The sequence below is a fragment of the Bos taurus genome, chromosome 3 (genome assembly GCF_002263795.3).
Source record: "Bos taurus isolate L1 Dominette 01449 registration number 42190680 breed Hereford chromosome 3, ARS-UCD2.0, whole genome shotgun sequence".
Taxonomy (NCBI): Eukaryota; Metazoa; Chordata; class Mammalia; order Artiodactyla; family Bovidae; genus Bos; species Bos taurus.
In genome coordinates, this window is record NC_037330.1 from 79,802,714 (window position 1) to 79,816,486 (window position 13,773).

At 37.0% G+C, this 13,773-nt stretch overlaps 1 protein-coding gene across 3 annotated transcripts in view; it reads right to left on the reverse strand.

Annotated features, from left to right (window-relative positions):
* Positions 1-13,773, reverse strand: part of LEPR (leptin receptor) — a 104,345-nt gene that overhangs the window by 69,235 nt on the left and 21,337 nt on the right. For all 3 annotated transcript variants that reach the window (XM_024985494.2, NM_001012285.2, XM_010803431.4), the window contains 2 exon segments: positions 10,589-10,918; positions 7,867-7,990 (listed from right to left, as the gene is read on the reverse strand). In XM_024985494.2, coding sequence (XP_024841262.1) covers positions 7,867-7,990; positions 10,589-10,918 — 454 coding nt within the window.

The following is a 13,773-nucleotide window of genomic DNA, read 5'->3' on the forward strand; positions in this document are numbered from 1 at the left end:
TTGCCAGGAGAAATATCAATAACCTCAGATATGTAGGTGACACCACCCTTATGGCAGAAAGCGAAGAAAAACTAAAGAGCCTCTTGATGTAAGTGAAAGAGGAGAGTGAAACAGTTGGATTAAAGCTCAACATTCAGAAAATTAAGATCATGGCATCTGGTCCCATCACTTCATGGCAAATAGATGGGGAAACAGTAAGAGACTTTATTTTTTTAGGTTCCAAAATCACTGCAGATGGTGACTACAGCCATGAAGTTAAAAGATGCTTACTCCTTGGAAGAAAGGTTATGAGCAACCTAGACAGCAGAGTAAAAAGCAGAGACATTACTTTGCCAACAGAGGTCTGTCTAGTCAAGGCTATGGTTTTTCCAGTGGTCATGTATGGATATGAGAGTTGGACTATAAAGAAAGCTGAGTGATGAAGAATTGATGCTTTGGAGAAGACTCTTGAGAGTCCCTTGGACCACAAGGAGACCCAACAGTCCATCCTAAAGGAAATCAGTCCTGAATGTTCATTGGAAGGACTGATATTGAACCTGAAACTCCAATACTTAGGCCACCTAATGAGAAGAACTGACTCATTTAAAAAGACTCTGATGCTAGGAAAGATTGAAGGCAGGAGGAGAAGGAGACGACAGAGGATGAGATGGTTGGATGGCATCACTGACTCAATGGACATGAGTTTGAGTAAACTCTGGGAGTTGGTGACGGGCAGGGAGGCCTGGCGTGCTGCAGTCCATGGGTTGCAAAGAGTCAGACTTGACTGAGCGACTGAACTGAACTGTATGCTAATTTCTCTGTACCTCTCTACTTTGAGTATTCTGCTCCATTAATCAAGCCCGATTTTATTCTGAACTCTTCTCTCTTGTCTCCTCAGTTCAGCAATATTGTAGGGTTCTGTTTGAGTTCCCCCTCCTTGTATCATGTCCTGGAAGCTGCCTCCAGCCCAGAAAACATTAATAATATAGAACTTGCTTTGTTTCCTTCTCTCAGGAATCACTGTTCTGTTTTGACTTTGTCCATTATCTGAAAATAGATGTTTCTTCTTTTATCAGGCTTTCTAATTGTTTATAATAGAGGAGTAATTCCAGAATATACTATTCCCTTATGGCCAGAAGACAGTTTTGTTGACCTTTTTATATTAACTTCTGAAGACTGTATTCACATAGTTCAAAACTTGGTTTTCTTTAAAGGCAGTAGTGAAACTGGGTAATTACTTGGTGGAAATTTGTGACCAAGGAAATCTATGTTTTAAATGGGAGTTATTGATTTGGTGTGTGTGTGTGTGTATATATATATATATATATGTGTGTAATTAAATGTTGCTCAGCCATAAAAAGGAATGAAATTGAGTCATTTGTAATGATTTAGATGAAGCTAGAGTCTGTCATACAGAGTGAATTATGTCAGAAACAGAAAAATAAATATTGTATATTAATGCATGTATATGGAATCTAGAAAAATGGTACTGATGAACTTATGTGTAGGGCAGGAATAGAGACAGACATAGAGAATGGACTTGTCGACACAGGAGGGGAAGGAGAGGGTGGGATGAATTGAGAAGCAACACTGACATAAACACACTATGATTGGAAGCTAATGGAGAAAAGATAATCTCTTTAACAAGTGGTGCTGGGAAAACTGGTCAACGACTTGTAAAAGGATGAAATTAGAAAACTTTCTAACACCAAACACAAAAACAAACTCAAAATGGATTAAAGATCTAAATGTAAGACCAGAAACTATAAAACTCCTAGAGGAAAACATAGGCAAAACACTCTCTGACATAAATCACAGCAGGATCCTCTATGACCCACCTCCCAGAGTAATGGAAATAAAAGCAAACCATCTCTTGAAACTCTTGGCCTGAGTGTATACCAATGTTTAGACACAGATGTTAGCAGTTATTCAGCAACATGCAACATGCCCAGGAGGTCATATACTGGGTTAGTACAGACCATGCTCATACGAATCCAAACCAGGAGAGTAAGCATTGTGGTCTATACCTTACTGAGTTAAGGACTTGAGGAACAGGTACCATTAAGACTCATTTTACACAGGATGAAAATGAAGCACAAGGAATCCAAAAAATGGTTTAGGGCCATGCAGCCAAGAAGTTCCAGAATTAAGTCACGGGTCTTCTGCTAATTTCTGCCCCCACCCCTAGCTCAGGGTCCTGGTAGGCAAAAAATTCCACTCCAATGATTCATTGGAGCTTGGGCACCAAATGAATACTAAAATGGACATCTGCATTAAAGACATGTTAAAGTGCCAAAAAATAGATTTATAATATGCTTTTCACTTGATATTTGAAAATGTTACACTTCATACATTAAAAATCAATGGATTGGTTAAAAAATAAATAAATAAATACACTATCATGTGTAAAAGAGATAGCTAGTGTGAAGCTGCTATATAGCAGGGAGCTTAGCTTGGTGCTCTGTTATGACCTAAAGGGGTGAGATGGGGAGGTGGGAGGAAAGCTTAAGAGGGAGGAGGTATATTTATAATTAGAGCTTATTCACATTGCTGTACAGCAGAAACTAACAAAACATTGTAAAGTAATTATACTCCAATTAAAACATAAATTCAAAAGTAAATGAGAGTTATTGCAGCATATGTATTGGCTGAGAGGAAAACTTGATGATGCAGGAACGAGAGGAAATAACTGCAAGAACAAATTCCTTGAGTGGCAACAGGGGATGGGACTCAAAACACAGAAGAAAGGGTTCATTTTATATTGGAGCACATTAGCAGTTAAAGATGACAAGGAAAACTGCACAGGCACAGACATCAGCAGGATGATAGATTTTGGTGAGAAAAGTGAAAATGAGAACTCGCACCCCCACTCCCGTTTTCCCAGTGGAAACTAAAAGCAAGATCATCAGTGAGTTTCTCAGGCTCCCTCCAAGGGAAGCCAGCTGCCATAGTGTGATGTGCTCCATGGAGAACCCATGAGACAAAGAACTGGGGGAGGCTTCCTGTCAAAGCCAGGGAGAGACAAAGGCTTTCTGACCAGTGGTCCCTGGGGACCTTGGAAGCTGAGGGAGTGAGCTCGCAAACAGATCCTCCTAAAATTGAACCTTAAAATAACTGCAGTCCTAGCTGACATCTGCATGGCAGCCTTGTGAAAGACACTGAGGCAGATGTCTCCAGATGTTGCAGCTGGGTTCTGGACCCATAGAAGCTATGAAATGATGAATGATTTTTGTTTTAGGCCACTAAATTTGGGGTAATTTATTATATGGCATAGATAGCCAAGGAAGATACCAGTACCTGGAAGTGGGGTGCTGCTATAATACCTAAAAAAGTGGCTGTGGCTTTCAAACTAGGTGATGGAGAGAGGCTGGAAGTATTTGGAGAAGCATGTGGAGAAAGCGTGAAATACCTTGAATAGACTGTTGGCAGAAACCTACATTTTAAGGACACTGCCAGTGAGGACATGAAAGGAAGTGGGAAATATGTGATTGGAGACTGGAGGAAATGGGGTCTTCTTTATGTTGTGGCCGAAAGCTATGTAACACATCTGCGGTTCTGTGGACAGAATAGAAGGTGCCTACTGAACTGGTGATCTCTCTCCAGGCAATTTCCAAACAAGTGTTGAAAGTGCCTCTTGTTTCTTCGTGCTGCAAGAGGAGAGATATTCCTTGAGAAAGGGCTGTTAGACAAAAGAATTTTTAATAGTACTTGAGAGTTGTGACATTCTCAGCCTCTCCAGTTGGCAAACAATGTTAGAACTATGAAATGGCTTCTGAGTAAAAATCAAAGGGAAGGCAGGGAAGAGCTTATTTCTAAGAGCTCTATGGGCTTTTATCTAATAGAGTGAATCCTAGTAAGATTCCCAGGCTGCTGTGTGATCTTGTGAGAGAAACACTTTGGCTTAGACTGCAGGAGGCTGAGGTAATAAAGGGAGTAGGCCTAATATGAGGGGTTGGGGGAGAGGTGGTCAAAGAGTAGGATCCTTGAAACTGAAATTATAAAAAAGATCCAGTTTATCAGCAGTGGCAAGATCCATGAGAATTGGTGAACTAGATGTGGTGAAAACAAGATGAGTCAAAATAAAGCTTTGAAGAAATTGAAGACCATTCAGGTGGGTGCTGAAATCACTGAGAATGCTGACAGAGCGATTCTGAAGAGACAAATAAACTGGGTGTTAGCAGTTACAAAAGTCCAAACTCCCTCGTCACCCTTGCCTATTCATCCACCTTGCTTTCTCATCATTCCCCAGCTTCCCAACCACACATTTGGGAATTTCAAGTTCTCAAATGTCTTTATTTGACTGTGTTTTATTGAAAATGCTCTTCACTCTCTCTGGTTCATTCTTCTCTCCCCGCTTAGAATCTAAACAGATACTTCTAGCATATGTTTCTGCAAGTCCCCATAGGTATTATATCACAGCATTTTCAAACTTTATGTTCTTTATCTTTACTATTAGGTCCAAGAGGGCAAGGGTTGAGTCTGAATTGCTTAACGCTGTTCCCTATACTCAGTTCAGTGTCTGATGTACTCATAGGCACTTCACAAAGGAAGAAGAGGATTTCCTTCCTAGGTTTAAGGGAAAATTTCAAAATAGCAAATATCTGTCATGCTGTACTTTGGATTCTCTGACAAACATTAATATCTGAGTTCAAACAATGCAAGATTTTAGTTCCCTTTAAATATATACTTATTTACACACAGAAGAATTTGAAAGAGTTCTCTTGTGAATTCTCTAACGCATCAGGGAGGTGCTTTTGATGAAAAACTTTTCTATAGTAATCATCATTATAGATTTCCTATTCCATAGAGGTTCCATCTGTTATATTGGTCAGTTCTTCCTCCTGAGCTGAAGAGTCTTATTTAAATTATTTGGAGATGTATTGCCCAAAGATGTACACAAAAATACCATTCAAGACAGAAACAGCATGTGAGAGTTGGTAAAATGGACATAGTAACCAAATTATACAGTGAAGACTACAAATAAAGTGGCAAATGGGAATTCCCTGGCAATCCAGTGGTTGAGACTCCACACGTCCACTGCAGGGGACCAGGGTTCAATCCTCAGCTGGCAAATAAAGATCCCACACACCACATGGTATGGCCAAAAATAATAAAAATTATTTCTTTTAATAAGTGGAAAGAAAAGAAAAACAAGACATTTCTCAAATGGTATGTAATAGGACACGTTTTCCTATATTCATATTTTTAGAAACCTGAGTTCAAAATAAAAGAAGGTTAAAAGAATGTACTAAATTCATCATATGAGCAAGTTGAAAAATCTGTTTAATATTATAATTTTCTCATTTTTCTGGGTCCATTTAGAAGAACAGACCAATGACCACTTAGCTGACTAAAGTTCAAATTCTCAGCTATTCCTAATTTACTATGCAATTTTGAAGTGCTCTGATATATTCATACATAGAATATATCATAGAATGCAGACCTCCAGACATAACTATGGCCCACACATTATAAAATATAAATCCTTACACATTGTCATAGAGCTATCAAACTGGGCACATTACCCTACCTCACTGATAAGATTTGAAATTCTCTCAAATGGCACCTAGTGAGACTTTGATCACCACCAAAGTATTCAGATCATCACAAAAATGTACTTCATTGTAAAGGAATTAGCTTCTCTGAGCTAAAATGTGTTTTGGTTAAATAAAGCAGGAAACTTTATGCCCCAGAGGTCAAATATATCTTCATCAACCACAATGCTTCCTTTCTTCGCTCAAGACCCAGAAGTTGTGGTGAGTCTCCTTTGCTCTAAGACCAACACTTCATCTGCGCTCTTTTTCTGGAATTTGCCTATTCAACTATTCACTCTCTGTCACAAATATTCAGTGTGTCCCCTTCTACCATATCTTCAATTTTTCTCTCTCTGCTGGGTCATTTTCTATAAACTAGAAGCAAGCTCATTCTTTCCCATCCTTTAGATGTTCTCCTTTGGCTGAGCATTGCCTATTACTCCTCCACCTTCCCCATTTTACTACTCAGCTAAGCTTCTTGGGCCTCTTGAGATTTGCAGCCCAGTCATTTCTGTTGTGGACATTTATCTACTAGCTGCCCCCAGCATCTGCCTGGAAAAACTACTCTTCTGGTAGACTGAAACACTGGCAGATAGATATAGCACATTCTCACCAATCAGATACGCCCATTCAAGACACTGGCCCTAATGAGACCTGTACTTGTTAAAGCAGCAGGGGTTTGCAGGGACTTCTAGACTTATCTAGTGATCAGCATCAGAGGTGAAAATTATCACACTCAATCTCCAGATGAGACAGCAGGGGGTGTCTTATCTGTTCTACTCCTAGGGTGACTTTAAAAATTAGTTCAGGGAACCCCCTGGCCGTCCAGTGGTTAGAGACCAGCACTCCCACTGCAGAGGGCACTGGTCTGATCCCTGGGCAGGGAACTAAGATCCTGCAAGCCACGTGGCAGGGCCAAAAGAAAAATCAGTCCAGCCATTTAACGTAAGTTGTAAATATTAACTACAGTCTGATAGTCAGTAGAAAAATAAGGATGATAGTAGCTTTGCTTCTTCTAAAATTTGTCTTATTTACCTTTATACAAGAAATTTTTCATATTTTGATTATTAGCTCACACATCCTTGAAATCTCAACTCAGCTGTCTCCTTCCTAGGGAAACCTTCACTCTTCTCTTTCCCCACCAGTACACTAGACTTCCCCACCTGAGGCTCTCACATCAGTCTTGTGCTCCCACATCAGTAATCACTAAAACTCAAATCCTATTTTGAGACATATTTGTACATATCTGTCCAAATCACTAATCTATGAATGGCTCAAGAGCAGAGACTATAACTATTCTTTTTTAAAATATAAGACAAAATACATTTTCAAAATTAAAAGCATGAGGCAAAACAAAGAATGATGTTGTGTAAGGTTAATGGGAAAGTATATCAAGAAGATGTAACAGTTATGAACATAGATCTATCCAACAATAGAGTCTAAAAATACATAGGACAACATACGGCAAACTAGTGAGAAGAAATATATAAATCAACCATTCCAGTTATCTTAAAAAGTTGAAGTAAAACACACATTTAGCGAAGTGTCTGAATACATCCTTTTGTTGACATCTGTGTTCTTTAAATTTTTTTACTGTGGTAAAATGTACACAACATATACCATTTTAAGTGTACAAAATTCAGTGACAGTACATTCACACTGTTGGGTAACCATCCTTACCATTCAACTTCAGAATTTTTGTCATCTTCCCAAACTGAAACTCTATACCCATTTAAACACGAATTCTTCATTACCCCTCCTCTAGTCCCCGGCAGCCATCATTCTGCTTTCTGTCTCTATTCATCTTTATATGGACAGTTTCTAGCACAGCACAGCCAAACAATTTTATTTTAATTCAAATAGGAATAGTAGGTATTATCACTGGAATTATTAGAAAAATTTGAATGACCTATTTACTGTAAGAATTGTAAGTATGGCTGTTCAAAACCACTGTTGTGGCTTTCTACCGAGCACAAACATATATTAGGCACACACATTTTCAAGACAATAAAAAGATCAAATATGAGAGAAAAACCTGCCAGAAAAATAAATATAAACTTTCCCCCTTTCTTCAGTCAAATATCTAAGACTCCTGAATTGAGTTTACACTTCTTTGCAAATATATGCCCATCCACATCTACAATGTCTTGCTACCTGAACCAATATGAGGAGAAAAGAGAAAACCAAATGGGAGGAGAAAATCATACAAAAAACACAGAAATGTACACTGATATAAAAGGAAATATAGGGATAGGAGAGCTTTTGTAATCTACTTCTGTATATGGAAGCTCTTGTATTACAGAAAAAAAAATTGTGTCATGGGAATGTCAAATTTTATTTATTTGGTACTTACAGAACATATAAAAGATGGACCTTAAGGTCATAATTCTTGAAAGGATTCTTAAATAATGACTCAATATTACAGATGAATAATTTCAAGTCCTCTTTCATCCAGCACTGTATGTTCCAGTTTGCACCTGAATTAAAAATAAACTAAATTAAATCTGAAAAAACCATTCTGAACAGCCCAATGAAAGGGAAGGGCTAAATTAAATTTACCAGTGTTCTGATACAACTACCACTGTCCATTCTGAGAGAAAAAGAACAAGCTCTAATTGGTCATATGTCTGTGCCCATTTAGTTCCTTTGGCCTTCAGTTTCCTTCTTCATAAAGCAAGAGAATTAAATTCAATTATTGTTTCTCAAATTTTTTAAAATCTTGAACCACTTATGTAGGACAGAAGACCCCAAAACTCACCTAGTTCAGTTCATCCCCACTTTCCAAGAGACAAGAGACCATGAACTATCAAAGTACAGCAAATTTAGTGTAGCATTTCTGTGTCTGCTTTAGTGGTAAAGCATGGTGATTCACACTGGAATCACCAATAAGATGCATATCTTAAATTTTTGTTATTATAATATTATAGGCCCCACATACAAATAAGGAGAGTATATTTCACTGTATACTGAAAAATTCACCTGATAAACTATTGGTGATTTGTAATTTAGAAAGCAGGCACAGCAACAGCTAAAAATTATGACTAATTTAATACAACACCAAAAGTATCTTAAGCAATACTAACATATTTCCCCATTTGGAGAATTTCTAGCTAGTAGTGACTTTGCATCAGTTGAGCCTTATGAAGTAAATAGCCCATGTGGCAGAAAATTACATGGAAATCCTCAGTAACCACCACTTAACCTAGTAACTTTAGTTACACAAAGTTAACTCAATAAACTAACTAGTTAATAGCCCTTGCTGCTAAGTCACTGCGTGTCCGACTCTGTGCGACCCCATAGATGGCAGCCCACCAGGCTCCCCCGTCCCTGGGATTCTCCAGGCAAGAACACCGGAGTGGGTTGCCATTTCCTTCTCTAGTGTGTGAAAGTGAAAAGTGAAAGTGAAGTCGCTCAATCGTGTCCAGCTCTTCTCGACCCCATGGATTGCAGCCTACCAGGCTCCTCCATCCATGGGATTTTCCAGGCAAGAGTACTGGAGTGGGGTGCTACTGCCTTCTCTATACATAAATTAAAATCTGCAGCATCATAATCATTTCACTTGATAACTGAAAAAAGTGCTAACATTTTTTGATCATTTCAAGGCTAGTCACAAGGACCTTCACATTTTAAGTCCATTCTTAATATATCCAACAATCACTGGAATGGTGAAGTTAAGCTCCCTTACAAATTAAAAAAAAGTGCTTCATTTAAAATTAAATGCCTAAAGACAGAGACACTAGGAAGTATTTGAAGAGAAGTTGCTCAGTCGTGTCCGACTTTTTGCGACCCCATGGACTGTAGCCTACCAGGTTCCACCATCCATGGGATTTTCCAGGCAAGAATACTGGAGTGGGTTGCCATTTCCTTCTCCAGGAGATCTTCCTGACCCAGGGATTGAACCCAGGTCTCCTACATGGTAGGCATTGTAGGCAGACGCTTTTACCGTTTGAGCCACCAGGGAAGATCAGTATTACCTCTAACTTGTTTTAAAACTCTGATCTTACTGAACAGTTATGCTTTATCCTTACTCCTAACCTGATCTCAACAAACTATTTCTTCCATCTAATCAGTGGTGCTTTGGCACTACAAGGGACATGTGGCAAAGTTTGGAGATCCATTTTGATTGTCACAACTGCTGAGTAAGTGTTACAGGCATCAGCTGGGTAGAAGCCAGGGATGCTTCTAAACATCCCGTGCTTGAGCTTAGCAGCTCAGTTATGTCCGACTCTTTGCGACTCTATGGACTGTAAACCACCAGGCTCCTCTGTCCATGGGATTCTCCAGGCAAGAATACTGGAGTGGGTTGCCATTTCCTTCTCCAGGGAATCTTCCCAACCCAGGGATCAAGTCCATGGCTCCTGTGTCTCCTGCATTGCAGGTGGATTCTTTACCACTGAGTCACTGGTATAACGCACAAACCAGTCCCCCATAACCAAGAATCACCTGGCCCACAATGTCAAAAATTTTGAGGCTGAGAAATTCTGATGAACCCTACACAGGAGTACTATATTGATATATGCCTTTATTTTCATATTATAGATGTTTATGGTGCTAAGTCAATTGTCTCTGTTCTATTTAGCTCTTCCAGAAGGCTTGGAGATAATTTTGTTGTTTATATTTCCAGATGCAAAATTATTAATTACACTAGCTACATTCAGTATACATTACACTTAAATAACAAGAAAAAAGTGATTTAAAATATATGCATTGGCTACTCAGATTCCTTACTTGCTTCAGAATTTAATTCAACAGGATTATCTGCCATTTGATATTTTATCTATTTAAAAAGAATAAGATACACTTTTTATTTTAAAGCAAATTTAGAAGACTATAAAAATATATTTTAAGGTTAAAAAATTCCCTCATTTACATTTTTATTTCCATGGGACATAAAATAACTGGGGACTTATTAGTTTGGTCACATGATAATCCTAATTTTATCACTAATATAAAATGGTAATATTTACTCAGAATCACATCCAGAGACATCTATTTCACACAAGTTTCAGAGAATGAAAATATTTTATCCAATATAGTTAAGTAACAACTAATGCTTGGAACATTAAAATACTTACCTGTTTGCTGAAAAACTAAAGAATTTACTGTTGTAACAAATGCCTTCCCTTCAATGTCATCTGTATATACAGAGCAGTTTTTATCTTCCTCGCTCCAAAAGCAACAGTGGAAAGTTGTTCTGGATGATAAGTTAGATAAGTAGGTACCACTTGAATTAAGCTTAGTTTCAACAACTGCCTCATAACGTCCATTCAAATTTGAAGTGTTCTTTGAGATTCCAGGAGGAAAGAGGAAGTCATATGTTGTATTTGATGGCATGCAAGACACCTTAAATTTCCAGGGAGTAATTGGATATGCCAAGTTAAATGCAGTTATTACATAAATAAATTCTGTTAGGACATTTAAAAGACACAGAGAAAAGCAATTAATCATTTTGATTAAGATATCAATAGGAAGTATCTAAGAGTAAATGATGTAGTTCTCAATAGTTATTATTAAACTTTCTAAGTGCTCAATCAATGCCTAATGCATAACTCGGTGCTTCCATTGAACACTGTGTTATACTTAAGAGGGTACATTTACTTATGGAGATAACTTGACTCTTTAGCAACCCTTTTTGGAAATTCACACTTCATTTACCCCATTAATCTAACAATTCATATTTATATTTTAATGAAAGTAAATTACAGCTAAACTCAATTTCCTTTACCAAAAAAATAAATAAATTACTCTAATGGACTTCCAGCCTAATGGCATCTGGATGTGCAATTATATAAGCAAATATTAAAGTGCTGTTTTAATATTTCTTAAGGAGAATAATGCCAAAATGTTAACACTACTTTCAATGAGTGATTTTAGAAAGGGTCTGTCTTCAACATCAGAACAGCTGGATGATTTCCTGAATATGCCCATGATTCTCCAGATATACAATATCACGTAAGATATGTCCTTAGTATCCTCCAATAATTGATGAACAATGACAGACTTCTTACAGGAAACATTCACTGCTGATTAAAGATAATGTATCACTCACCCATAAAATTAAGAACAATTTTATAAACCTGTACCCTTCCAGAAAACCTTAAAAGTGATACTTGTTTTTTAAATAATTGTTTGAAAATAAAATAATTAATTCTCCATAATTCTTTCTTTTACAAGTTATTCTAATCATCCAACAATTGTGTTGCCTCATATACAAAGCAATGCAGAATGAGAATTCTAAGAATTTTGCATGGCGTCTATAGAGTGAGACCTTTGAAGGATTATGGTAAATGTTAAAATGTAAGAAAACAGAAATTTTTAAAATCAGTTCACAAAAGTGCTATTCTAAATTACAAAAGTAATACATGTAAAAATATTCAAATACACAAGTAATGACTCTTAACTTTGGTTTCTAGAGCATTCTATAAATATTAATAGAAATATGTATCAGATATAAAAATTAAGGCAAAAAGGACTATCATGAACTAATTTTATTTTTCCCACACTGAACAATTAGGTATCATAACATCATCAAAAGTGAATCATCACTGCAATTGTGATCCTTTGGACTCAATCCTACTAACACGTGTTTTTGAAATTAGAACTTCTCACTAAAAAGAAATTAGGGTGTTTCTTTCATTTTACAAAATAATAAATACTAATTAAAAACATTATATTCTCTAGCTGCACATGGAAGATTCAGTTGACTAAACTGAAATTAGCCTAAAATCCTCAAAGTATTTGAAAATTAAAATGTAATACTGAATGTCACATGGTAACTACTGAATCAGCTTAATTAAAAGATGATTCTATTTTGTTTACATGCTTCCTTTGCAAATGATATTTCTTTCCCCAAAAATGAACCCTAAATGGCAAGGAGTCCAGAATATTCATCTGAAGGCGTAAGTTTATGTTATCATATGATATGTATTGTCATATGTTATACATTAAGGACCCAGACATCTTCTGATTCACAAAACTTGACCAAACCACAAACCTTTTGAAAAACCAATGTAAAACATTACCATGGAACCTAATAAAAATTAGAAAATATAAAAGAGAATGTTATCTTTCTTTGATAGTCCCTTGTGGTCCAGTTTTTCTGAATTCTGTAACAGTGGAATTATTCTGGATATTTTCTGTAGCTACATAGCTGGCTACAATGACAAACAATAGTATGTGTAAGATAGAAGAGCCATAGGAAAGCTTCTCAGGGCACCTTTAAAGACTAGTGTAACCAAAGAGATGCTCAGAACCAGTTGATACACATGTAATGGTTGCTAGGGGGGAAAAAAAGGGTTTTCCTAAAGACAGCCTGACTTTAGTTTCAAAGACTTGGAACACAATCTAAATTAGATGATTTGAGTTTAAAGAAAATAAAAATATTTCTAGAATGCTGTAAGAAACCATTGAGAACAGTACAATGCACGGGTTCAGGCCATTGACCCTCTAAGCAGTGGAAAATTTGCATATAACTTGTAGTTGGCCCTCCCTATACACAGTTCCTCTGTATGCACAACTTCTCTGCATCTGCAGATTCCACTAACCTTGGACCCTGCAGTACCGTGGTATTCACTATTTTTAAAAAATCCAAGTATAAGTGGACCTGAGAAAACCACAGCTATATACTCAAAAGTTACTGGCATTGTGTGACTACTTTCAAACAGAAGCCTGTCATGCTTCACAGAAAGTTAAAACACAAGATTTTAAAAGAATGCTTTCTCTCCAGGATATTCCTGCAATAAGTAGGAGGAAGACTAGTATACATTTAATTTTTGAACATAATCTTCTGGTGGTAGTCAACGTGGGAATTCCCAAGGCATACACAATCCATTGATAATATCCCCTTATAACATTATCTTGTTATTGTTTACCAGAATCATAATGGGGAATACCTTTTAAATGACATTTCTTTTCCATTTTAGAATAAATCTGTTATTCTATAGGATAGCCATTTATTTTAAATATTATCGCCAAGTAAACCAGTCCTAGATAAAGAGAATTAAAGTTTTGATGATCATCTGATACATACATATTTGTAATTTAATAATGCTACATTTGCTAAATAAAATCAAAATATTTAAATGTCATTATACCTTATTTCCAAGTAAAGGAATGATAATGCATATCTTTGGCAGGAATGCAATCAAATGTGTATTAATCAGTCATGTCTGACTCTTTGTGACCCCATGGACTGCAGCCCACCAGGCTCCTCTGTCCATGGAATTCTCCAGGCAAGAATATTGGAGTGGGTAGCCATTCC